At 43.8% G+C, this 26304-nt stretch overlaps 1 protein-coding gene across 1 annotated transcript in view; it reads left to right on the forward strand.

Annotated features, from left to right (window-relative positions):
* Positions 1-26304, forward strand: part of OTUD7A (OTU deubiquitinase 7A) — a 386019-nt gene that overhangs the window by 290740 nt on the left and 68975 nt on the right. Inside the window, exon 6 of the mRNA XM_033190705.1 lies at positions 4206-4424. Coding sequence (XP_033046596.1) covers positions 4206-4424 — 219 coding nt within the window. The remainder of the gene's footprint in view (positions 1-4205; positions 4425-26304) is intronic.

The following is a 26304-nucleotide window of genomic DNA, read 5'->3' on the forward strand; positions in this document are numbered from 1 at the left end:
AGGTGAGTGTGAGGACAGGACACTGAGGCTGTGCACTGTCTTGCTCCTCTTGTTGATTATTCTTACATTCGGTTTCATTTCTGCCATTAGACCTGACTCCAGAGGAACCACCTCTTCCAGTCATTGGCTCGGTCTTGTTCTCAGGGCCTTCCTTGACTGTAGCACACGGTTAAGGCTCCTGGTATCTTTCATGCAGCAGCAGTCCAGACAGATGGCCACATGGCCGTTCCTGCTCTTTTGAGCTGGCAGAAAACAAGCCAACTCATTATCTTATCCTCCTGGTACAGGGGCTAGAAGGACCCTCCTGTCTGCTACCAGAGAGGTTGGCAGAATCAGGGCCTAGTAAGTGTAGTTGTTACATACTGTGATCTGACTTTTCTTAGATACCATTTAAGAAAAAAAAATAGGACTCTATCCCAGCATAATCCTATTAATTGAGGCTTGGGAGCAATCATATCGATTCCTATTGAATTACAGAGTTTCCGAATTGAATTTATGTCTCCTTTAGTTGAGTTCTTCCTGAAACCATAGTGTGCTAAAACGGAAAATGGAACATTTCATATTCTAAATCAGGGGCCAGAAAATGACCTGTCAGCCCAATCTGGTCTGTTTTCTAAGTAAAGTTTTATTGGAACTCCCCCACGCTCACTCATGTATGTGCAGTCTTCAGCAGCTTTAGTGCCGCAAAGACAGAGGTGAGTAGTTGAGACTGCATGGCTCACAAAGCCTGAAATATTTCTCTCTCACCCTTTAGGAAAAGTTTTGTCCACTTGTTTTAAAATGTACCCAGGATCCGTTTTAATCAGGTATCATAAGACACGCAAACACAGAAATTATTGTCGTGAAGGTAGAAACAGGAGGCCAAGGACAGCATGCAGGGCCACACTGGGAGGCACGGGTCGTGCGGCGGAAGGAGTGAGGGGAAGCACGGACCAAAGCCTTCGTGATGGTGTCTATGGGAAGGCAGAGCAGGGGGAGCAGCCCCTACCCCAGCTAGTGTGCGTAACTGCAGCCAGCTCAGGGGCAAAGGACCTGTCTCCGGCTGCCTGATACCTGGCCTGAAGTGCTTAGGGCAAAGGAACGTTGCCTCCTGGAGAGTAAGAGCCAGCTGGAGAGGGTGGTTGGGAGTGTAGATTCTGGATTGGCGGCTCTGCATAGGAGAGGCATGCTGCCGGGCAAGACCTTTGCCATCTCTAACATCGGTTCACCTGGGAGGGGCAGCCTCTCCCCAGTCAGGGAGGTCCCAGGTGCCAGAGCAACAAAAACTAAGAAAATAAGGAAACGCAGGGCCAGGTGCAGTGGCTCATTCCTGTAATCCTCGCTGAGCCCAAGTGTTCGAGACCAGACTGGGCAACACAGCAAGACCCCATCTCTGTAAAAATTAAAAATAAAAGGAAAATAAATGAAAAAAGAATTTATAGTCAATACATCTCCCCTTTGTCAGTGGCAGGGAAATTCTGCACATTCTTATACTATGTTCTGTTTTGTTTTTTAATCTTTCTGTGTTTTTCTGAGACATAACTTTGATCGTGGTAATTCCTGTAAAACATTTTATTTATACATCCAAAAGCAGAATCACTGAGTTCACATTTAAAGAATCAGTATGTGAGTGTGTGTGTTTGTGACTCTGCGTGTGTGTGAGAGAGAGATGATACATGTGCATTCCTAGGGTGTCACAGGAAATGTTAGAATTAGGAGCATATATTCCTCATTATATGATCGTCAGCACAATCTATTAATATTTTTAGTTCAAAAATACTTTTTTCGTTTAGACTCCAAATATTTCATGTTTAGAACTACAGAACAGCATCCTGTTGTCCTAGGAATCACCATGTTTCCAAGGCCCTTGAAGTGTCTCATGTCGGTGCTGATTGATGGGCCAGGAGGAGCATGGGTGCCCCTGACCAGCAGGTGCCCACTGTTGAGAACAACCTCGAGATTGTCTGTCCCACCGACTGCAGTGCATATAGCACCTCAATTCTCTAATGCCTGATGTCCCTCTCCATCAGCTCCCCAAAACTGGGGCAGCTCCTTCTTTCCCGGATGCAAAAAAGGTAGTATGTGGCAAGATGAGCGGCCTCAGCATGGCTCGCACAAGGTAGAAAGACACAAGCATCCGCTGCTCCTGCACTCAAGTACCTGAAGCAGTGTGGGAAGCAATGGGCCGTCCCCCACCCCCCAAGCTGGGCCCGCACACCCCACGCTCCCTCCCTCTTCTTTCTATCTGCCTGTGTGGCTTAACTTCTGTCTCTACCTTTCCTCAAAATACAAAGAACTTAATCCTGTTGGTCTCAGAGTGAAACTGAAGGTGAATCTAAACCACCCATTGTGAAATATAGTCTGTTTCTGTGACTCTGTATTCATTTTAATGGGAAAATACGTGAACCTTCTGGGAACTCACTTTGGGTTTAAAACTAACTTGCCACAGGATCGAAAAGCCTATGCTTTTTGGTCTGTTTTAACAAAACTCCATGAATGCCATTTCTGTCCAGTGCTCTTGCAAGTGGGGAAGGAGGACGCTGCTGTTCCGGGTGAAGGCTGGGGCTGGATTTTCCGTGTGACCGTGGTGTGCTGGTCAGCTGGACCTCAGAGGGGCATTGCAGGAGCACAGACCTCACCAGTGGGCAGGCTGAACTGGGGGACAGTGGGAGTCCTTGGGACCTCAGGGAATAGCCTCAGGAACTTGCCACAGGGCTTAGACAATCCTTATTTAGACTTAACTTAGGCAGCACAGCAGCAGGTTTTTGAAGGAAACACCAGAGACCGTGCTTTCCTGCGAAAAATGAAAGATCTGCCCGCCTTGCTAGAAAAACTTCTCCTTACTGAACACTGACTATGAAAAAAGATAACCTATTCCTAACATATATTTAAACATTCTTGTTTTATGTTCATTGTTAGTCATTAGAACACAGAGCTTAGAAAAACAAGTGTGCTTTTGCAGCACCAAGAGGATACATCTACTTTCTAGGTAATCGACTTCCTAACATGGTAACATATTGTACCTTAGAGAAATCCCACACTGCATTTCTCATTCCCTGGCTGAAAAGCCCAAGAAGAATAAAGCCAGAGGAGAGCATTACTTTTTAGAGTGCTGTGGCAAAAGAATAGCCAGACGGAAGAGAAACACATGGACTGACTTCATATTGTGTGTCCTGGGAGGGCCATGTAGGAGGCATTTATCAGCGTAACTTTAGTAAAGCAGCCTGTCTTAAAACCTGAGCCGCTGTGGATGCCTGAATGACTGTTTCTTGCATTAAGTGCATAAATGCATCGAGACAAAGAGAGGTCTCCCTTGTACCATTTAGTCCTGGGAGAGGACAGCTCAGTGGACTCGAGTTAGATATAACTGCAGACCCAAGAACAAGCCTGGTGCTCTTTGACAGTGCTGATGTGCAGCTGTACCGTGGGCTTGCAGCTCCCCACTTACTAAGTGCTTTCCTGACTCTTGTGAATACGTGCCACATACCGGGTGATGGTGATTAATGCAGCAGCAGGAAGGCCTGCAGGATAGAACAGGCTTGTAGGATAGAAGGGCTGGTACAGAGAGAATATGGGTGTGCATGTGTATGTGTGTGCACACATGTATGCGTACATGTGTGTATGCATAGTTTGTGCATGTTGTACATGTATGTGCACTGTGTGTCCTGTGTATGTGTGCTGTGTGTATGTAGTATGTGCAAATACATCTATATGTGTACATGTGTATAGTATTTATACAGTCTGTAGTGTATGTACGTGGGCATGTGTGTATGTGTGTAGTATATGTGCCTAGTATCTGTATGTATGTGTGTGTGCATGCATGTATGCATATGCTATGTAGTATATGTGCATGTATGTATGCAAGTGGATGTGCCGTGTATATGTGTCTAGTGTAGGCATGCATATGTTCCTGTGTATACTTTTGTATTCATGTGTGTGTATTTATGTGTGTGTATGTGTGCAGTATGTGTATGCACATGTATAGCTCTGCTTATAAGTGTGTGCACATGTATATATGTGTGAACATGTATGGTGTGTTCATATGTGTGCACATGTGTATTGGTGTGTGTTTGGTATGTGAATATGTGTGGCATGTGTCCATGGATGTGTACCTGTGTGTGTGTATTGTGTGTGCGCAGTATGTGTTTATGTACACACTATGTACACACACAGCCACAGCTACACCCATTCAGCCCTCGCGGCTGTCTTCCCTTCTCCCCCTGCAGAAAAGCGACTTTCCCGGGGGATTTCCCACGCCAGCTCAGCCATCGTCTCCCTGGCCCGGTCCCACGTGGCAAGTGAATGCAACAACGAGCAGTTCCCCCTGGAGATGCCCATCTACACATTCCAGTTGCCAGACCTGAGCGTGTACAGTGAGGATTTCAGGAGCTTCATCGAGCGGGACTTGATCGAGCAGGCAACGATGGTGGCTCTGGAGCAGGCAGGTGAGTTGCCCCTGGAGCAGGCAGGTGAGTGTCCCCTGCCGACAGGCCCGCGCCCTTTAGGTTTGGTGAATGGTGAGCCGGCCTAACCTACTCTATGAGCAAGAGAAGGGCACATGTTCTCAGATGCTGGGCAGTTTTCAGTTAGGATTCTAGGTGCTGCACTGCACCTCCTGCTCTACGGGCCGACGGTGTTCTCGCCAGCATAGGCTGGATAGAGGGACCGATAACCAGGTGGTGCTGAAACCTCTTGAGTTTTTCCCCTTGCTCCTAAATCCCAGTCCTCCTCTAAGGAGAACCTATGCTTCTTTGCCTTGCTTCTCTCTCTCCCCAGACAACTCCTCCGTGGGTGTTGAACGAAAGATAGGAAAGACCGTGGGCTTTAGAGAAAACAGGAGACCCGCCACTTCCTGTGGACTTGGGCAAGTCAGGTGATCTCTCTGAGCCTCAGTTTCCCGATCTGCAAAGATGAGGAGACTGCTGACCCGGCAACACTTTGGGGTACTGACTGACGTGTTCCTTCCTTAGCTGTCGGTTCCCTGCCTGCACAGCCTCCTCCAGCTTCCAGGTTAAGGAAGGAAGCAATGAAACCTGACCTCAGTCTCCTTCCCTCTCCTTAGGGTTTCCTCACCACCCTAACATCCCAATGAAGAAAGCATTCAAGAAGCAAGACAAGCTCTCTTCTTTGGAATGTTTAAGGAGAAAATAATGAGTCCAAAACAAAAGTCTAAAACAGATTTAGGTTCTTCCTGAGACAAAGCAATGCCAGTTTCACTCATGATCATTCACATCATAAACATTGCAAAATCACATATCTGGGTGTTTCTGAGGCACGCATGTGGAAGATGCTACGGCTGTCTCCTCAGGCCCACCACGCTCCTGCCAGCGGGGGCCCCGCCTGCCTGCACGGGCTGATGGTGCACATGGAGCATGTCTTGTCAGTGGGAAGCCCTGCTCCTGCTGGGGTGGGGAAGCATCTCCTTCCAGTGCTGACCCAGCCTTCAGCCAGCTCTTCATGTCCACTGTGGAGTGGAGCCTCCACTTCCAAGGCTTGGTCCATGGAGACATCCCCAGATGTGTCATCCAGGAGTTTAGGGCTGCAGCCAGCAATGTGCTGTTAGGGAGTAGAGCTTCTCTTGGCCCTCAGCCAAGACCCAATAAAATTACTAAGCACTTTCTAGAGTTTCAGAAGAAGACAGAAGAGAAGTACCTATAGGTTGGTATGATTCTGATATTGGTGGATGGACCAATCAGGACCCTGGTAGGAAAGAAAAGGCAGCACAAAACTGTGAGATAAAAGGACTCCATAAAGGGACTGCTTTCCAAGGAGTGGGCAGGATTTAAGGACACCAGTGAAAGATACTACTATTCCTGGGACTACCATAGGACCTGGCAAAAAGACAAGGGATGAGAGTGGCTGATGGAGATAGCCACTGGCAGGAGGTGTGGCGTCCGGGAGAGAGAAGATGCTGGGGAAATAAATACTCTGACCATACTCTTCCTCCACCATCCAGGTTCTGACCAGTGCTTCTTAATGGCAGAAGGGCAGACTGCAGGGAGCTCACTGATGTGGTCCCCGCAGGTCACCCTCTGCATACACAGCAGCATGGAGAAGGATAGACAGTAGATCTGTGGGGCCAATGGGAAACATCTAGAAAGTCAATGTGCCGGGACGTTTTACCAGACCTGGCTTCTGTGTACACGTGTACACCTGCGTTCATGCCATTGCTTGTCATTGTTTGCCCAGGGCTGTCGTCATCTACCACTTTCAAGAGGGAAGGCACAAGATGCATTTAGACAAAGGACGCGATGGTGCTTACTGGGGCTTATTTGTGTTGGGCAGGCTTGCGGTCAGGTTGCCGCCACAGGACTCACAGAAACCTCACCAATGGCAGGCTTGCCATTAGAACAGGCTCTGCATTCCCAATCGCTGGATCTCATGTTGTGACTGCAGAGAAATTGTTATCTCAGCTTCTTCACAGCCATCACAAGCAACCCAGGGACTGGCACCCACAGCCTCGCTCTGTCTTACCTCAGCAAGATTCAGCAAACATAAAACAATTCAGCTAGATGAGCAATAACGTAAACCACTCGCTGTGGGGGCCGGCTATCTTAAAGACGCTTCTATATGACTAATTCAGATAAGACATTTTCCATGGAAAAGGCTCACTCTTCATAGAGAAGCAGAAATTAGTATTTGTTAAGAAAGAAACAAGTGTCATGGGTTGCCGCCTGTTGAATGCTCCGGCGGCGCAGGCCTTTACACAGCTCAGCACTGACGACGGCTGACAGCTCGGGTGACTGTAGCAGCTGAGTACTGTGCTTCGCGGGAAGCGCAGTCTCGTGCAAGGTCGTAGGTAGAGCCCACCATGTTACCTTCTCCTGGAGCCCCACCATGCTTAGCAAAAGCCTTCGCTTATTTTAAACGTCTTTTCTGTTCTTTTTTTCCATATTTTGTGTATTCATTTTTGTCACTTATATTTTACCTTCCAGACTAACATTTTAAGATGAGACTCTGACTTCATCCGGTCTTGAGAAAACCTTTTAAAACCCCAAACTTAGTGAGTTAAGATGTTAAGTTATGAACAGCCCACTGTTTATGTTGGGCACCACGAAGAGAACCAAGTGGAAGCAGAGGTCAGTGAAGGCAGGAGGCTCAGGCTCCCATCCAGCAGTGGAGAAGCCTCCGCTCACAGCCTACACTCACAGGAGGCCTTGAGGAAGTGGGTCTCACGCTTCAGGGAGTGGTCAAAGGTGCTTGTGGTGCAATTAGCACCTGAAGATCAGGGGTCTGCCTGGGACAGGAGTCCTAGTAGCCAACATGTCTTCCTCGTCCCTCGTGCTGAAAAATAACGAAAGTGGCTAGGTGTGGTGGCTCACGCCTGTAATCCTAGCACTTTGGGAGGCCAAGGCAGGAGAATCACTTGAGCCCAGAAGTCTAAGACCAGCTTGAGCAACATAGTAAGACCCCATCTCTACACATAATAAAACAGATTAGCCAAGCATGGTGGTGCACGCCTGTGGTCCCAGCTACTCAGGAGGCTGAGGTGGGAGAATCTCTTGAGTCCTGGCAGTCAGGGCTGCAGTGAGCCATGATCACACCACTGCACTCCAACCTGGGTAACAAAGCAAGACCCTGACCCTCCCCCCCCAAAAAAATAGAAAAAAAATAAAAATAACAGAGGTACACAGACAGCTGTGTGTGTGCTCCCTCCGTGGCGTGAAGCAGTCCCTGGGCTGGGTGATAGCGTGAACCTGACCCCACCCGCCATCCATCTGTCTCCTCCAAACTCCTTTCCTCTGCTCTCAAATGAGGTCTTAGACTAGGTCATTTCTCAGTACCCTGCTATGCTCAGACTCACGTGAAGACCCTCAGCTGGCTGGTGTTAAATGGGTCTCCCACAGCCCCCACCCCATCTGGGTGAGGAGTTTGGTCACTGGAAAGCACTGGCAGCTCCTGCACCTTCCACCCCACGGCCAGGTTCTGCTCCCATGGCCATGTTTCCACCATGTCACTGTCCATGTTTCCATCATGAAATGGCCATCCAAGAAAGCTGCTCAGTGTTGCTGGGTACAAAGGGTAAATGTCTCTTTCTAATAGCTTAGTGCTTAGAATCTTTATGAATAAACTGTTTATATGCAATATTATTTTACTGAATATATGAGAGATTGAAATACAGATGTCAAAAAATTATTGAGTAAAAAAACAATCCATTTGTTTAAGGGACAGTTCTAGCTGTGCTTGGCAGGAAACATTATCTCTGTCATAAGACTTTGGATGGAGGACTTCCTTTTCCCTTGGGACAGAACATGAACCAAGGGCTCAGGTGGTTCTGAAAATTGGCAAACAATGGCCTTCACTCAGTTAACATTGCCCACGGTCCAGCTGTCCATCCTGGGGCCTGATTCCACTCTCCTGGAGCCCTGCGTGGTATCTGCCTGGCCTCCCGAGCCACATAAGCAGCCCCATATATTTCTGAGGCCTCCATGTCAAGTGGAGTGCCAGTCTGAACTCCCATAAAACCCACAGATCTGGGAGACTGGTCTTCCGAAGCCTTCAAACCCTGGAGAGCTCAACCCACTCCCACCCCATGACAGTCTCAGGGCAACAGAAGGGCGAGATCTTCTGAACCTAAAACCAGCTGACCTCCTGAGAGAGGAAGGGAAACACCTTTTGTTTTCTAATGACTAGCCTGCCATTAAGAAGGCAAGAAACCAACCACTGCTTTTGCCATCAGCTGATCCTGCTGCATTTATACAGGAGATGGCTCAGAGACCCGGGTCTCTGGGCTTGGGAAGTTTCATCTGCTGCCTCTGGCAGCAGCTCAGCACCATGCGGGTGAGATGGTGTGGTTCTTCAGTGTGTCTGGGGGCAGAGGGCAGAGGCATTTTGTGTATAATGCAGGAGTCACTGCATACATGGGAAGTGGAAACACAGATGTTGAGAAATCTCTAGACACACCTTTGAGTTGTGCTCCAGGGGAGGATAATTGGATTGAGGGGAATCTGCTGGGGAACCTGCCAGGGAATTGTAAGCTACAGAGGAGGCTGGCAGACTTCCGAGTCAGCCCAACCCTGGCCAGGGGCCCGAATCACCACGGGGAGCTTGGCCACGTCACTGGACCGGCTTGAGCCTCACTTTCTTCCCTCTGGAAGTCAGAGATGTGTAACGGCGGCGAAATGGAGACAGATTGACCCAGTGTCAGCCTGTGTTGAATGCCCACAAAATGCCCCATCCAGGTCTGGGGTTACCTCCACACTCCAGGCAGATGAAACCCCTGCCCTTAGGGAGGTGAAATTCCAGTGGAAGAAAGCCAGTGAGCAAGGGGAGCATGAAAATGAGGTGGGGCCTCAGCAGCTGCCCTGGGGAGGTTAGGAAGGAAGTTGAGGGAGTCCCAGGATGCCGCTGGAGGACAGGGAGGGAGGCAGCAACAGACATGTGCGTGCCCGGCTTTCCTGACGGGGGGAGTCTAGCGTCAAAGTCTTGGCATATTTAAGGAAGCTGGTATCACCTGAACTGGTGGAGCGAGGGCGAGAGGATTTGAAAAGGAGGGCAGGAGAATGGGAGCGGGGCCCTAGGGAGCCTCATAAGTCCTTTGGGCTTCACTGTAGCTAGACACACAGCCCCTGGAGGGTTTTGAGCAGGGAGCTGGTGCGTCTTAATTCACATCTGACGGATTCTGGCTGCTCGAGCATGGACTATGGGGTGGTAAGAGAAGAAGCTAGAAGAGGAGGAAGAGGCGGCTGCTGCAGACCAGGGCAGGGAGAGGCGGCTGGCAGAGTCGTGGGGGTGGTAGTGCAGGTGAGGGGCAGTAGAGAGACACGGCTGTGGGGTACGTTTTGAAGGTAGACCTGCAGGCCATGACGATGGAGGGCTGGGGCTATGGCAGGCAGGGAGGAGTCCAGCATGGCCCTAAGAATGTTGCCCTGAACATGTGGGTAGATAATGGTGCCTGAGGAGATGGAGACCCCTGGAGGAAGGGCAAGATCGAGGTGGGGGCGAAGAAGAAGCCAGCACCGTCAGGCAAAGCCTGAGACTGTAGTGAGACTTGTAAAGTTGCTGTCCAGATGAACGTGAGGGTCTGGAGTCACAGAGAGCTCTGAGCTGTGAATGTGGATGTGGAGTTAGTGCCCTAAGGTGAGACCTGTGGATGGAGTGAGCTCCTCGTAGGACCCTGCGGTGCACCATGCCCCCAGCCTGGCTCCATGCAGTGGTGAGCATGAGTTGGACACACTTGTCTGGAGCATGGACAGAAAACAGAAGCCGTCCAAAGAATCAGGCTGGGGCACTGCAGTATTGAGGGCTCAGGAACAGGAGCCAGCAGAGGAGACTGGGAATGTGTGGGCCTGGGAAACAGGGCGAACCAGCAGTGGATAGTGACCCTGACCTCCAGGGTGGAAAGTGTTTCAAGAAGGGAGCAATGGGTGGTGCCAAATATGCCAGTAAGTCAGTGTGCACTGGAAACCGACCACTGGGTTTGACTGCGAGGCCAAGGTTCTCAGGGAAGCCATGCTGCACTGGGCTTGATGCAGAGAAAGGTCAGGAAGTGGCTTTCCTTCCCCTTCTCCTTATAGATCTCACCATCGGCTGCTGTGAGTCATCTCTTTCCTCCAGCTTTTACACTCTTGCCCTCCATCTCGTGAGGCTTCCATTGGTCTCCTAGCTACCTGGGACCATTCCTTGCTTGCAAAGGCAGCTCCTCCCATTGCTAGTTACCAAATTTGCTTTCCGATCCTTGCTGTGCTTGGAGCTTGCTGAGCTTCCTCCACCCGTCCGTCAGGCAGAGTCGCAGCTCTGAAATCCCTGTAGGCAAGCCTGGAAATATCATGTTCCTTTGTGGGCGGGGTGCAGCATTGGGCAGCCCTGAACACAGGGCCTGGGCCAGAGTGTGGGAGGGACAGAGGCCAGGGTTCACATCGCAGCGTGGTGGTCACAGCGTGGTTCCTGTGCAGCCCCCTGAGGGGGCGTCAGGCTCTCCTCTGTGACGCAGTGATGAAGCAGCCCACCTTGAAGGGCTGCCGTGAAGATGAACTGAGGTCAGGTGTGCACGGGGCTGGTTGCATACTCAACATCAAGTAAATGGCCTCCTCTACTCATTTTTTATTTTCATAGAGTGGTATTTCTTATTTTTCTTCCTTAAACTTTTTGCTATAAATAATTTAAATTGTGGCCAAATAGTAAGTTATCTTGTCAAGCATTACAATTATTCATTCATTTAGTAAACGTTGATTGAGCACCTATGGTGTGTCAAACCTTATTGTCATAGCCCATTTGCATTGCTCTAAAGGGATACCTGAGACCACGTAATTTTTAAAGAAAACAGGTTTATTTGGCTCACAGTTCTGCAGGCTGTACAAGAAGCATGGGGCCAGCATCTGCTTCTGGTGAGGGCTTCAGGAAGCTTCCAGTCCTGGCAGAAGGGGAAGAGGAAGCAGATGTGTCATATGATGAGAAGGGGAGCAAGAGAGGAGGAGGTGCCGGACTCTTTAACCGTCATCCCATGGGAAGCAGTAGAACGAGAACTCGTTACTGCGAGGATGGCACCCACCACTCATGACGAATCCAACCCCATGACCCAAACCCCTCCCGCCAGGTCCCCCTCCAACACTGGGGATCACATTTCAACATAGATTTGCAAGTGAAAATCATCTCAAACTATGTCAACCGCCAGTATTATCAGGGACAACCAAGATGAGGAACACAAGGCCCCTGCCCCAGAGCAAAGGACGTAAAGGCAATACCGCAGTCCCGTGGCAGGAGCTCTCACAGAAGCACGTGCAAGGCACAGCGATGCCCAGAGAGGGGACATCCGAGGGCCCAGGTGGGGAGGGTGCACTCCAGTGATATGAAAAGGAGTCACAGGGTCACATTTAGGGCAAGAATCCCCTCATCTTTCTGTTGGAGAATTGTCACGTTTTGTTTTCTTTCATCGAAATGTCGTGGGGTGATGAGCAAAAAGACATCTGATTTTAAAGTGTGTGGTAACCATCTGCTCCAAAGCTGAAGTTAATTGGTCCCATTATCACGGATGAATCAGAGACTGTTGCTCAGAAAAGTCAGAAGAAGTGACTAATAGCTCCCCACATGTGAAACACCGCCTCCCTCTGTGGTGTGTTCACCTGTGATTTTCTTATTTGCAGAAGCTCAAGTTCTCAAGCTATTCACAATGCCAGTGCCCGTGTCTTGTTCCTGTTCTGTGGTTATGTCATGGGGAGATGGGAATGACCACTCTATCAAAGCCAGGAATAGAAACATGGAACCATGAACTTTTCACATGTTACCAATTGCACTCCTTGTATGGAGCACACCTTTATCTTGGGCACCCCATTCTGGGTTCTGCTGGATGTTAGAATAGCACCGGGCCATGAAGGGGTCTCCAAAGCCTGGAAAGTGCTGGCATTTACCATGGTTCGGCCATCTTTTCAGGGCGGTCACGCCTGATTTACAGCCCAAGGAGTGCTCTCAACTGGGTAAGAGTCTTAACTTCTGGAAGCCAGCTTACATCAAACCACTAAGCCTTGCCCTCCATTCACCCAGCTGCTCTAGCAGGCTGCACCCTGCCTACGTGCCCTCTCCTGAGTAGGCACGGTCTCAACAGCCTGGGCTACACTGTTATCTGCACAGGTTACAGGACCTGTCTGCTTGCCCTTGCACATTCAGGTGTTTCTTTGTGCATAGCTCCCCTTAGCAGCATGCACTGCAGGGACACGAGGAAACCTCCCAGACACCTGCTGAACACTCCCGGGATACGCCTTCTGGGATACGCATGCAAAATGGATGGACAGAATTCCTATTTAAATATCCTTGGGCTAAAGGACGCTGCGTGTGTTTCTATTGCTGCCTAGCAAGTTACCACATATTTGGCAGTTTAAAACAGCACAAGTGTATCATCCCACAGCTTCCGGGGGCCAGCCGTCTGCTGTGTTTTAGCTCGGTCTCAGACTCTGCTCAGAGTCTTTCAAGGCTGAAATTAAGGTGTCTCCTGGCTCTGTGCTCATCTAGGGGTGGATCCATTTCTGAGTTCCCTGCTGTTGGCAGAATTTAGTTACTTGCGGCTGAATGACTGAGGTCCCATTTTCTTGCTAACTGTTGGCTCCTAGAGAGTACCCAAGAGACTCAGAAGTAATACAGGTTCACTGTGCGCTGGTTCCTTGCCAAGTCTCATGCATGTGTACAGGTTACACAAAGCAGGTGTCTTACAGACACGCAGTGAGGGACAATAGCAGCCACACAAGTTCAGGGCAAGACAGTCACACAAGGCTTAGGACAGCTGCCCAGGGTGCATGCTCTCTTGTGCTGCAGCTGAGGGACCCGAGAAAGCAGCCTGCTGTAGGTTTTATACCTGGGGGATACAGTCATTATTGGGCTAAAACATTGAAATACATCCTGTTCTCAGAGGAACCAGAACAGAGTCCAGACTGTTCTAGCCAGTTTTCCATGATGTCAGGATACTACATTCCCAGCACATTCTCTTTTTTTTTCTGGAGACAGGGTCTCCCTCTTGTCGCACAGGCGGGGGTGCACTGGCGCGATCTCGGCTCAGTGCAACCTCTACCTTCTGGGTTCAAGTGATTCTCCTGCCTCAGCCTCCCGAGTAGCTGGGACTACAGGTGCCCACCACCATGCCCAACTAATTTTTGTATTTTAGTAGAGTATTTTGTTGCCTACAGTAATTCTTGAGAACTACAGGCAAGAAAGAGGAAAGAACAGGTTCAGTCCAAAGCCATCCAGGACCCCACACCAGGTCCTTGCTGTCTGCCTCTCTCCACATGGCATAGCAGTGAAGTTGTTTACTGCTTCAGGTTGTTTACTGTTTGGCATGGCAGTTGTTTACTGCTTCAAGACCAGCCAGAGAATCTCTCCTCTCTCCCCTCTCCCCCTTTCCCTCTTCCCTCTTCCCTCTACATTCTACCAGCCACCCTTTCTCTGTAAATCTCTCTGATTTCCTTTTCTCTAAACCACTAAACCCTCTTCTAAAGAGGTCTGCAGAGTGGGTCAGACCAACCCGGAATAATCTCCCTTTTGGTCAACTCAGAGTCAGGGAATAATAAAGTAATTACAGCTGCAAAATCCCCTCACTTTACCCCATATCATAACCTAATCACAGGAGTGACATCCCATCGGAGTCACAGGTTCCACCTACACCCTAGGGGAAGGGATGACACAGGAGTCCACCCCAGGAGGTGGGAATATGGGAACCACTTTAGAAGTCTGCCTGCCACAGATGCAGTGTCAGTACTTGCAATATGATAATTCTTCTGTGTGAAAAGATCCAGAATGAGAGATTAAGTCATACTGAATATGTTGTGGTCAGGGGAATTTTCTTGATTTACTGTTGTGCCACTTTGAACCATTTCACTTGGATTGGTATGCTTGCCTAGAGGAGCATGCATTTGGACTGAATTCTTTCTTTTCTTTTTTTTTTTTTTTGAGACAGGGCCTCTCTCTGTCTCCCAGGCTGAAGTACAGTGGTACGATGTCAGCTCACTCCAGCCTCTGTCTCCCAGGTTCAAGCAATTCTCCTGCCTTAGCCTCCCAAATAGCTGGGATTACAGGCGTACACCACCATGCCCGACTAATTTTTATATGTTTGATAGAGACAGGGTTTTGCCATGTTGGCCAGTTTGGTCTTGAACCGCTGGCCTCAAGTGATCCACCTACCTCGGCCTCCCAAAGTGCTGGGATTATAGGTGTGAGCCACTGCATCCGGCCAGAATTCTACTCTTGATGGTTTCAAATTTCAAACAATGTGTCTCTGAGCCCTCCAAAGACATCATACCCTTTGACTGGGCTCTTTTGACAGTTAGAACCATGGATCTGGTCATCTGGGATGGGATGGGGGTAGGCACTATGACAACTGTGCTTTTGATAATAGCAGCCTTCACATATTGGGGATCTCCTATGTGCTAGGTGTATTATACGCCATTAATTATGTCCAGATCTCACATCGGCTGCATGCAATTGCCAAGATGCTCTTCATTTTACAGATCAGGAAGAAGAGACTTGGGGAAGCGGAAGGGTTTGCCCATGACTGCCTGGCTGTGAAATGTCCTCATCCTGCCCATGCCACGGGACCTCCTCAGTTCAGCTCAGAGCCTTGGGAACTGTCACCCTTTCCCTCAGGATATTTTCTGCCACATGACCCATTCCAAATATGAATTGCATGATTTATGGGATTTTCTTAAAAGAATAAATCACCAATACCAGAGAAAAATCTCCCAAGGAACACTCTTTCAGAGGCCAAATAGAAAGCCAGCAGCCAAGTTACACAATTCTAGAGGGACACGTTGCTGAGGGCACCGCGCAGGAACATCTGACAGAGGCAGAGTGCAGGGAGGTGGCCCAGGGGGCCCACAAATCACAACAGTCCCCGAGATTTACATTTAACACTCCTCACACAGAGTGACTGATCCCAAAGTCCTGTCAGGAAGAAAATCAAATCAGGTTATCAAATTTTTAGGAGTATATGGTACATACAGAAGAACAGTTCACAAGCCCAGGCGACTTCACACCAAGTGTCGTGAGAAGCTCACCTTGCTGTTCCTGCACAGCTGAGAAAGCGTAAAGGAGGAAGCATTTTGACCATTTTTGTGACTGACTGTTACATATTAACCATGGATTTCAGGGCAAATAGAGTTAGTTGTTTAAGCTGATTTGTGTACAGTTGGTTCGCTGAATCATGCGGACTAGCCTATGTTTTGTGTTTTGTTTATGATTAGAACGAATATTTCAGGGAAATCAGGATGATTTAAGTTTTGGCTAGGTGGTTATAGGTGGTTGGCCTTGGGGTATGTCTGAACTGAGGCCTCTATTTTTGTTTTTCTCTAACAGTCCTGTAAAATGCAGGGATACCTAATGTTGCCGATGTGCTATTACCCACCAAGACTGAAGTTTGGAAGCAAGTCATGTGATGAATCTGCTATAACAGAGCTCATAAGATCAAAAAATATTCATTAAGTCACTATTGCATTGTCATTATGTTCTCACTTGTATTTTTGTGGGGAAGAAATAGCATCAAAAGAGTTCTGTTTGTTAATCTAGGTATTGGAAATGAAAAGCAAGTGTTCAGGTGGGAGTTAAGGAAGGGTTAGAAAATAGAACCTTTAGATGTCTTAAGAAGTGGTAAAATAAAACTGACAGTGTATCAGATCCATGAGAAGCCAGCCTGTTCAACAATTCTGGGTAAAAATAAGAAAAACGTGATTTTTTTTTTTTTTTTTTTTTTTTCTTTTGAGACGGAGTCTCGCTCTGTCGCCCGGACTGGAGTGCAGTGGCCGGATCTCAGCTCACTGCAAGCTCCGCCTCCCGGGTTCCCGCCATTCTCCTGCCTCAGCCTCCCGAGTAGCTGGGACTACAGGCGCCGCCACCTCGCCCGGCTAGTTTTTTGTATTTTATTTTTAGTAGAGACGGGGTTTCACAGTGTTAGCCAGGATGGTCTCGATCTCCTGACCTCGTGATCCGCCCGTCTCGGCCTCCCAAAGTGCTGGGATTACAGGCTTGAGCCACCACGCCCGGCCAATGATGTTAAAGCATATATTAATGACGATATATATTCACAGTTTTATGTTGTAGCCTTGTTTATAGACTCAGTCAGCATCTAAGGTACCCCTTAAATATTTCGGACATACTCTTTTGCATTTTATGGGAAAAATAAGATGAGGTGGAAATATTTGCAAATTGGGGTTTTCTGAAGACATTCCATCCAGCAAATTCACCACCTGAATCCTTTCTTTTGCCTTCAAAATGTCGTCTCAGGTGCAAGCAGCTTCCAGCTCTCTTTTCCCTTATAGTCATCTCTGGAGCTAGACCCATCACCCTTTCATTGTTTTAATTCCCTATTGAAACGTTCATGTGGGAAAGTGTGCAAATCGTAAGTGTAGAACAGATCACATCCTTTAACAAGGACTCAGACAAGAAACTCACATCAAGGAAACTGACTTCTTACAGCATGGATTTATTTTGCCTCTTTTTGAGCTTTATATAAATGGAATCATGCATGGGTTAAGTTCTGGATTCTTCCACTTAACATTAAGCTTATGCAGTTCATTCATAGAGTTGTGTGATTACCATACAGCTTATTTATTCTCATTGGTATATTGCATTGCAATGCATGCATGTATTACAAATAACCTTTCCATTCTGTTATTGATGGATTTTTTGGTGTCTTAGCTCAGGCTAACATAACAAAATACCATAGACCAAGTGATTTAAATGAGAGAAATTTATTTTCTCACAGTTCTAGAGGCTAGAAGTCCCAGATCGAGGTGCTGGCCAATTCAGTTCCTGGTGAGGACTCTACCTTGTAAACGGCTGCCTTCTCACTGTATTCTCACGTGGTCTGTCTTCAGTGCCTGCCTCGGGGTGGGGGACAGTTTGAGAGTTGAAGCTCTCTAGAGTCTTTTATACAAACACTAATTCTGGGAGATCAGGGCTCCATCCTTATGACCTCGTTTAATGAATTTAAATTACTTCCTTGAAGTCCTCGTCTTCAAAGATAGCCACACTGGTGATTAAGATTTCAATATGTGAATTTGGAGGGGACACATTCAGTCCATAACGAGCTGTTGCACCTTTTGTCATTATTATAATAAATAGTGGTGCTGTGAACATTCTTGTACAGGTTTCTGGTAAGCCATGAACACATTTCTAAAGATATATACAGTCATCCCTCAGTATCCTTAGGGAATTCGTTCCAGGACCCTCTAGATACTGAAATTCTCAGATGTTCGAGTTCCTTGTTGGTGTGCTATTTGCATATAACCTACTCACATTTTCCATGTATTTTAAATCATCTCTAGATTACCTGTAACACCTAACACAATGCCTACGTCGTTTCATCCATGTGGATTTGACATACTATTTGACACACAGCAAATTCAAGATTTGCTCTTTGGAACTTCATGGAATTTTTTTTTTCTGGATTATTTCTATCAGCAATTGGTTGAATTCATAGATTCGGAACCCACAGATACAGAGGGTCAATTGTACCTAGGAGTGATATTGCTGGGTCATAGGATTTACATATGTTCAGCATTGTAACAGTTGTCCAATTAGTTTTCCAGAGTGGATGCACCAGTTTGCTCTTCCTCTGTTGAGAGTTCCGGTTGCTCCATGTTTTTTGTCTCTTTGTTTTAGTTACTGTGTTGGAAGTGTAGGAGTATCCACACAGTGGTTTCAATTTTTATCTTCTGAGGACTAGTAAAATTGGGTACTTTTCATGTTATTGGCCATTTGCATATCCTGTTTTGTTGGGTGCCTTTTCAGGTTTGTTTGTTACCCATTTTTGAGATTGCCTTTTTGATTGATTTGCGGGAATTATTTATACATTCTAGAAATGGAACCTTTGTCAGATGTGTATTGCCAATATCTTTACCTACCCTACTGGTTGCCTTTTCACTCTCTGACTGATATACTTTAATGAACAGAAGATCATAACTAAAATAGTTCAATTTACCTTTTTTTCCCTTTACTTGAGAGCCTCTATTTCAGCTTAAGAAACCTTTGCCTACCCCAACATCCTGAAAATATTATCCTGCCTTTCCTACTTAAATCTATAATCCACCTAAAAGTGATTTTCATAAATGATGTGCTATGTAATGAGAGTCCATTTTCCTGTATATTCATCAGCCTGACATGGTACCATTTATTGAAATCATCCTTTCTTTATTATGCTGCAGTGTAACCTTGAGATACAACAGGTGAGGTAACTGTGTAGGTGTGGGTCTGATTCTGAGTCTGCTCTGTTGCATCAACAATTTTGATGTTATTCTTCTTTATCATTCAGTTTAAGTCATTTTAAATACTTATTATAATTTTTCCTGAGTCATAAGTTACTTAGAAATATGTAGCTGAATCACCATGGGGATATTTCTAGGTTTTTTTTTCTAGCTTAATTCTTCTGTGGTCGAATAATGTACAATGAATGATTTCAGACATTTTAAATTTGTTGAGACTTGCTTCATGACCCAGCATATAATTAAGCTTAATAAATAGTCTATGTGCACTTGAAAAAAATTTGAATTCTGTCCTTCTTAGGTATAGTACTTTTTATATATGTTAATTATATCAAGTTTGTTAATTTTGTTCCTCAGATCTTTTCTCTTCTTCACTAAGTTTTTGTCCACTTATTCCACCAGCTGTTGAACAGGGTATGTTAAGATCTCCTCCTATGATTGTGTTTCTCTGTTTCTTCCTTAGTTATCTTTTGCTTTATGTATTTCGAAGCTGTGTTAGTGGGTGCATAGACATTTAGAATTATTATACCATCCTGGTACATTACTACTTTAGTTTTGTTGTTAGATGCAGGCCTGATGGCAGTGAAGTCACAGGTTTTCATTTGTCTGAAAATGGCATTATTTTACCTTCATAATTAACAGCTAGTTGTAGGCTTTACAGACCATGTAAGTTCTCTATCACATATTCATTTTCTCTTTCTCTTTCCCTTCCCTCTATGCCTCTTATAGACCAAAGTTTACTGACTCCTGATCTATATTATTTTCTCCCTCTACTTTGGATTTAATCACTGTTCTTCTATAACTTTGTAACATGGATGCTTAATTCATTAATTTCTAGCTTTTCTTTTTTTCTCTTGCAAGTATTTAAGGTTATTAATTTCTTTCTCCATACTATTTTAGCTATATCCCCAAAATTTTGGAATGTAATGTTCTTGTTATTACATAGTTACAAAATATTTTCTGATTTTCATTTTAGTTTATTATTTTACCCATGAATTATTGTAAGTGCTTCTTTGTTTGCAAGTATGTAGAAACTATTAAATATTTTTAGTTATTTTTATTATTGATTTCTTAATTCCATTGTGGACAAAGAGCATTGTCTGTATGATTTGAAATCTGTTGAGAACTTTGCTTCATGATTCAGAATATGATCAGTTTTTTTAAATCATTCCATGTGTGCTTGAAAATAATGTTTAGTCTCCTATGTTGGCAGCATTGTATTGCATTTGTCCATTTGGTCATTTATTATGTTTTTCACATCTGTACATTTATTGGTTTATTTTTTACTTTTTCTCTCAATTACTGATACAGATGTGTTAAAATCTCTCATCACGATTGGGTACTTGTCTATATCTCCTTTTATTCCTATGGATTTTTAATCCTGTATAAATATAATGCCATGTTATTGAATGCAGCAATTAAACTGATTTCTTCCTCATGTCATGGAGCAGTTGAACAGTGTAGAGGGTGTTTATTTAATTCTACTATTGCTTTTTGCCTTTTGATTTATTTTATCTGCTATTGATTCAGCTATGTTAGCTTTCCGTAAGTTAAAACATTCCTGATGTACCATTTGCCACCTTTCATACCTTTACCTATAACACTCTTGTATTCCTGTGTTTTAGATTTCTCTCTTGCAAGCTGCATGTAGTTAATTTATTCATAAAATCAGTTTCACAGCCTTTGTCTTTTAACAGGTACATTTATTTTTAATGCAACTACCATTTTCCCCCATTCAATGTGGTGTTTATTCTCTCCTTACAAATCTTCTTTTAAATCAATTAAATATTGTTTAATCATGTCTTTTTTAAAAATTCTACAATTTTGAAGTTATACCCTCTCTTTCCATTATTGAGAGGTTACCCCTAAAACATGCATATGAATCATATCTCAAATTAATTAACATCTTAACCTACATTAAACCCAGGCAACACAGGGACCTTGGAGTAGTTTAGTTTTATTCATCCCTATTCTCTCCTGTTTTGTAAGTTGTTATCATTTATTTTAATTCTATACTTTTAATCTCATCAGACATTCATGTTTTATATAGTCAACATTCATTTCGATTTACCCATATGCTTACCTTTTTTGTTTCTCCTCATTTCTTCTTGCATGTCAGATCTTCCTTCTGTTTGAAGTTCATCCTTTACGTTTCTTTAGGTGAGTGCTAATTTTACTCTCTCAGTTTTTGTTAGTCTTAAAATGCCTTTGTTTTGCCCTCATTTTTTGAAAACATTTTTCATGGGTATAGTATTATAGATTGCTAGTTATTTTCATTCAGCACATTGAAGATTTTTTTTGTGGGGGGCTTCTGCTTTCCATTGTTTCTTTTAAGAGGTAGGCTGTCAGTCTATCACTCCTTTGAAGATAATTTGTTTTTTTCTTTCTCTAGCTGCTTTAAGATCTTTTCTCTCTGTCTTTTATGTTGTGCAGTTTCACTAAGATATGTTAAGGAAGACATTAATTTTATCGTTCTTACTTAGAATGTCTTAGACTTTTTAAATCTGTGAGTTTATTTTTACATACTTCTTTTGGAAGATCTTCAGTCAGTATTCAATCTTGCCTGATTCATTCCTTTCTGAATTTTGATTGGACAATGTTAGATCTTTTCAGTCTATTCTTATGTCTCATAAACTCTCTTGCATCTTTTCTCTTTCCCTTAGTTGCTTCTTACTTATCTTCAAGTTTATTAACTTTTTTCTTCAACAATGTCTAACCTGATATTAAAGTGATTCTTACTTTTTTACTTTAATTTTTGTATCTTTCATTTTAAGTTCTGTATGTGTTTTCCAAATCTGCCTCTTATTCTTTGGTCCTATTTTGTTTAATTCTTTTGTGTATTTTAAACATTTTTAACATACTTGCTTACAGTTTCTAGCTAATCATTTTAACCTCAAGTTTATAGGAATCTATAAGCTGTTGATATTGTGTGTATGACTGTTATTCACAATGGCTTGTTTCCTGTTGTGTTTGTAATTTTGGATCGTGAGCAGGATGTTATCTGTGGGAATCTCATGTGGCCTGTGTTGAGAGTGTACTTCTCTTAGAGAGATTGTTTTTGTTTTTGTTTGTTTGTTTGTACCAGTTTCCCAAGAGAAATTACCTTTGGTACTTAGAACCAATTTTATGTTAATTTCTTGGCTTAGTGGTTCCAAGCCACAAATCAATTTTAGCTCAAATCTTCATGAGAATCAACATTTCCGGGAGAAGTTTTTGTTTTCCTCTGCTAAGCCTAGGCTAGAAGACAAATTTTCTTCCCAGCTGCCTTTGCCAGAGCAAAATTATTTCTAATCTTTGCATTCAGGATATAGTTTTTGAGGGTCCTAACTCTATGTGGAAGGAAAAGGCCGTCCCCAGTCCCAATTCTCCACATTTCAGGGTCTCCAGCCTTTTATACAGTTCTTGTGAAGTGATTAAACAGTTAAATGTCTTCACTCGGCAGTTGCTGGTTTGGTGCATACTAATTTCCATTCCATATTTATTTTTAGTTGTTGGAGATTTACTACACTTTCTTTCAAGCTTGGATATACATTTGAAAGGATTATTGAAAATAAGTATTTTTATTTTCTGACCTCTTTTCCTCTTTAAATCTGTGCCCTCCTGCTCATCTTAGGGAAGGGGATTTCTCTTTTCAAATGACCAGAGACAAAGCTTTCAGCCCCTACTTTATCTGCAGTGCTACACACATCCATACAAGATCTTATTTTAAATTATTTTTTGCTAAATATGACAGAGAAATCAAGAATAATAAGTATGGCGTAACTAACAAAAGTAAAAATCAGTGAGGGTTTGTAGGGATATAAGAAATCTTTTTGTCGGTTTTAAAAAGTTGCTTTCTTTGGTTCATTAGGCTTAACACCTAAAGGCCAGGTCTTTCCTCACATTCCTCACATGGTTCCTTTTCCCTGAGGTCTACGCAACTTTTTTCTTTAAATCTTCTTTATCCTAATACTACAATCTAACCAATGAATGTAGGCAAAAAAATTTAACATGCTGTATTTAGATGTCTACCCAATTCAAGAGTGTAATTTGCATTTCTGAGAACCTCTGGACAGTGCTTCTCAGCAATCTGTGTTGAAGGATAACTCTTTTCTTTAGATTTCCAACTCACTATCTCCCCATGCTTCTATAAAATTTAATAAAAATATTACAGCAAAGCCCATTGCTATAAAAGCTCCTAAACACTTCCTCCCACTTTCTGTACTTGCCTCATTGTGCACCAGCTGACCTCCCTTTAAGCAGCACCAGGCACTCTGTGTGCAAAAGCTTCCCTTTATTTGCGGTTCATAGTCTTTCTTGCATGAATGTCAGAGCAATTGTGCTTACTCTAAAAAGGACTTTGGTGTATAAAGGTACCTTTTAAGCCAAAGCATTTTGGTTCACTCATTCATTCACTCATTAACATATGCATAAATATACTCCTTTAGTTAACTCAGGATTTTGAACCTGTATATGCATAGCACATATATGGTGCTTTCTATATGCCACGCCCTATCTGAAGTACTTTCTCAACATTAAATAATACAATATTCATAAAAACTCTGTTAGATAAGGACTATTATTATCTCCATTTTTAAGAACTGAGGACTGAAACATAGAGTGATTAAGTAACTTGCTCAACACCACACTGCTAAGAAGTAGTGGAACTGAGATTTGAACCCAGGAAGTCTACCTCCAGCTTCTGTGCCTAACCAGTCCACTGACTGCCTCTTTAATGACTACCTTAGACACTCTAGTCCAGATTCTGCAAAGGTAGGTGTTCCAGAGCCCACTTTATTTCATCCTCATTTTCAACTTGAATCAGTTGGTCATTATTGCACAGACCTCTGAATTGAAAAGGGAAATCAGGCCTTCCATCTCCTTTGTGGGAAGAATGGTGATTGGTTAGTGTGCCTGTCATGGAAAGTGTGGTGATTTTTCAATGCTGCTTGCTATGGTGTAGAGGGGATTGATAGAAGATACTTCAGAGAAGTCACCTATTAGCTTCAGGGCTCTGTGCCATCAAAAAAATTGAAAATTATAACCAAACTGTAAAAATTTCAACTCAATCTATTGAAAAAGCAGAAAAATTTAGTCAAACTAGTATTAGCTTGCATTAGTTAGATTCCCCCAAAATATTTTTGACTGAATTCAACCCATTTTTAAAACTTAATCTAGACAAATGAGTTAATTTACATAGAAATTGTCTTTGGCACCAGAACAGAATGTCTCCATCGTAAGACTATGGAGTAAATCCACATGCCATTTCTTTCATCTTGGACATCTTCAAATCTACAGGAAAGTTGAAAGATGAGTATTTATATATCTTGCACAAAAAATCACCAGTTTTCAGGACTTTGTCACATTTGCTTTCTCTCTCTTTATATGTATGGAAGTACATAGACTTTTTCTGAATCATCTGAATGTGTATCACGAATACTTCACTTCTGAAAATAAAGACATTTTCCTGTATGACTAAACAACATTAGAAAATTAGCCCTAACTTAGTAATGTCAACTAGTAGAGTCCATACTCAGATTTTCCCAATTGGCCCCAAAATCATTTTTGTAATTTATTTTCATTCCAAAACCCAATTTTTTTTTATTATACTTTAAGTTCTAGGGTACATGTGCACAGTGTGCAGGTTTGTTACATATGTATACGTGTGCCATGTTGGTGTGCTGCACCCATTAACTGGTTATTTACATTACGTATATCTCCTAATGCTATCCCTCCCCCCTCCCTCTACCCCACAACAGGCCCCAGTGTGTGATGTTCCCCTTCCTGTGTCCAAGTGTTCTTATTGTTCAATTCCCACCTATGAGTGAGAACATGTGGTGTTTGTTTTTCTGTTCTTGTGATAGTTTGCTGAAAATGATGATTTCCAGCTTCATCCATGTCCCTACAAAGGACATGAACTCATCCTTTTTTATGGCTGCATAGTATTCCATGGTGTATATGTGCCACATTTTCTTTCTTTTTTTTTTTTTTTTTGTTTCTGTGGTTTTTTTTTTCTTTTTTTTTTATTATTATACTTTAAGTTCTAGGGTACATATGCACAATGTGCAGGTTTGTTACATATGTATACTTGTGCTATGTTGGTGTGCTGCACCCATCAACTCATCAGCACCTATCAACTCGTCATTTACATCAGGTATAACTCCTAATGCAATCCCTCCCCCATCCTCCCTGCCCATAATAGGCCCCGGTATGTGATGTTCCCCTTCCTGAGTCTAAGTGATCTCATTGTTCAGTTCCCACCTATGAGTGAGAACATGCGGTGTTTGGTTTTCTGTTCTTGCGATAGTTTGCTGAGAATGATGGTTTCCAGCTGCATTCATGTCCCTACAAAGGACACAAACTCATCCTTTTTTATGGCTGCATAGTATTCCATGGTGTGTATGTGCCACATTTGCTTAATCCAGTGTGTCACTGATGGATATTTGGGTTGATTCCAAGTCTTTGCTATTGTGAATAGTGCTGCAATGAACATACGTGTGTATGTGTCTTTATAGCAGCATGATTTATAATCTTTTGGGTATATACCCAGTAATGGGATGGCTGGGTCATATGGTACTTCTAGTTCTAGATCCTTGAGGAATCACCATACTGTTTTCCATAATGGTTGAACTAGTTTACAATCCCACCAACAGTGTAAAAGTGTTCCTATTTCTCCACATCCTCTCCAGCACCTGTTGTTTCCTGACTTTTTAATGATTGCCATTCTAACTGGTGTGAGATGGTATCTCATTGTGGTTTTGATTTGCATCTCTGATGGCCAGTGATGATGAGCATTTTTTCATGTGTCTGTTGGCTGTATGCATGTCTTCTTTTGAGAAATATCTGTTCATATGCTTTGCCCACTTTTTGATGGGGTTGCTTGTTTTTTTCTTGTAAATTTGTTTGAGTTATTTGTTGTTTTTTTCTCATAAATTTGTTTGAGTTGTTTGTAGGTTCTCGATATTAGCCGTTTGTCAGATGAGTAGATTGCAAAAATTTTCTCCCATTCTGTAGGTTGCCTGTTCACTCTGATGGTAGTTTATTTTGCTGTGCAGAAGCTCTTCAGTTTAATTAGATCCCATTTGTCAATTTTGGCTTTTGTTGCCGTTGCTTTTTGTGTTTTAGACATGAAGTCCTTGCCCATGCCTATGTCCTGAATGATATTGCCTAGGTTTTCTTCTAGGGTTTTTATGGTATTAGGTCGAACATTTAAGTCTCTAATCCATCTTGAATTAATTTTCGTATAAGGAGTAAGGAAAGGATCCAGTTTCAGCTTTCTACTTATGGCTAGCCAATTTTCCCAGCACCATTTATTAAATAGGGAATCCTTCCACCATTTCTTGTTTTTGTCAGGTTTGTCAAAGATCAGATGGCTGTAGATGTGTGGTATTATTTCTGAGGGCTCTGTTCTGTTCCATTGGTCTATATCTCTATTTTGGTACTAGTACCATGCTCTTTTGGTTACTGTAGCCTGGTAGTATAGTTTGAAGTCAGGTAGCGTGATGCCTCCAGCTTTGTTCTTTTGACTTAGGATTGTCCTGGCAATGTGGTCTCTTTTTTGGTTCCATATGAACTTTAAAGCAGTTTTTTCGAATTCTGTGAAGAAGTCATTGGTAGCTTGATGGGGATGGCATTGAATCTATAAATTACCTTGGGCAGTACGGCCATT

Source organism: Trachypithecus francoisi, unplaced genomic scaffold (assembly GCF_009764315.1).
Source record: "Trachypithecus francoisi isolate TF-2019V2 unplaced genomic scaffold, Tfra_2.0 Lachesis_group3, whole genome shotgun sequence".
Taxonomy (NCBI): domain Eukaryota; kingdom Metazoa; phylum Chordata; class Mammalia; order Primates; family Cercopithecidae; genus Trachypithecus; species Trachypithecus francoisi.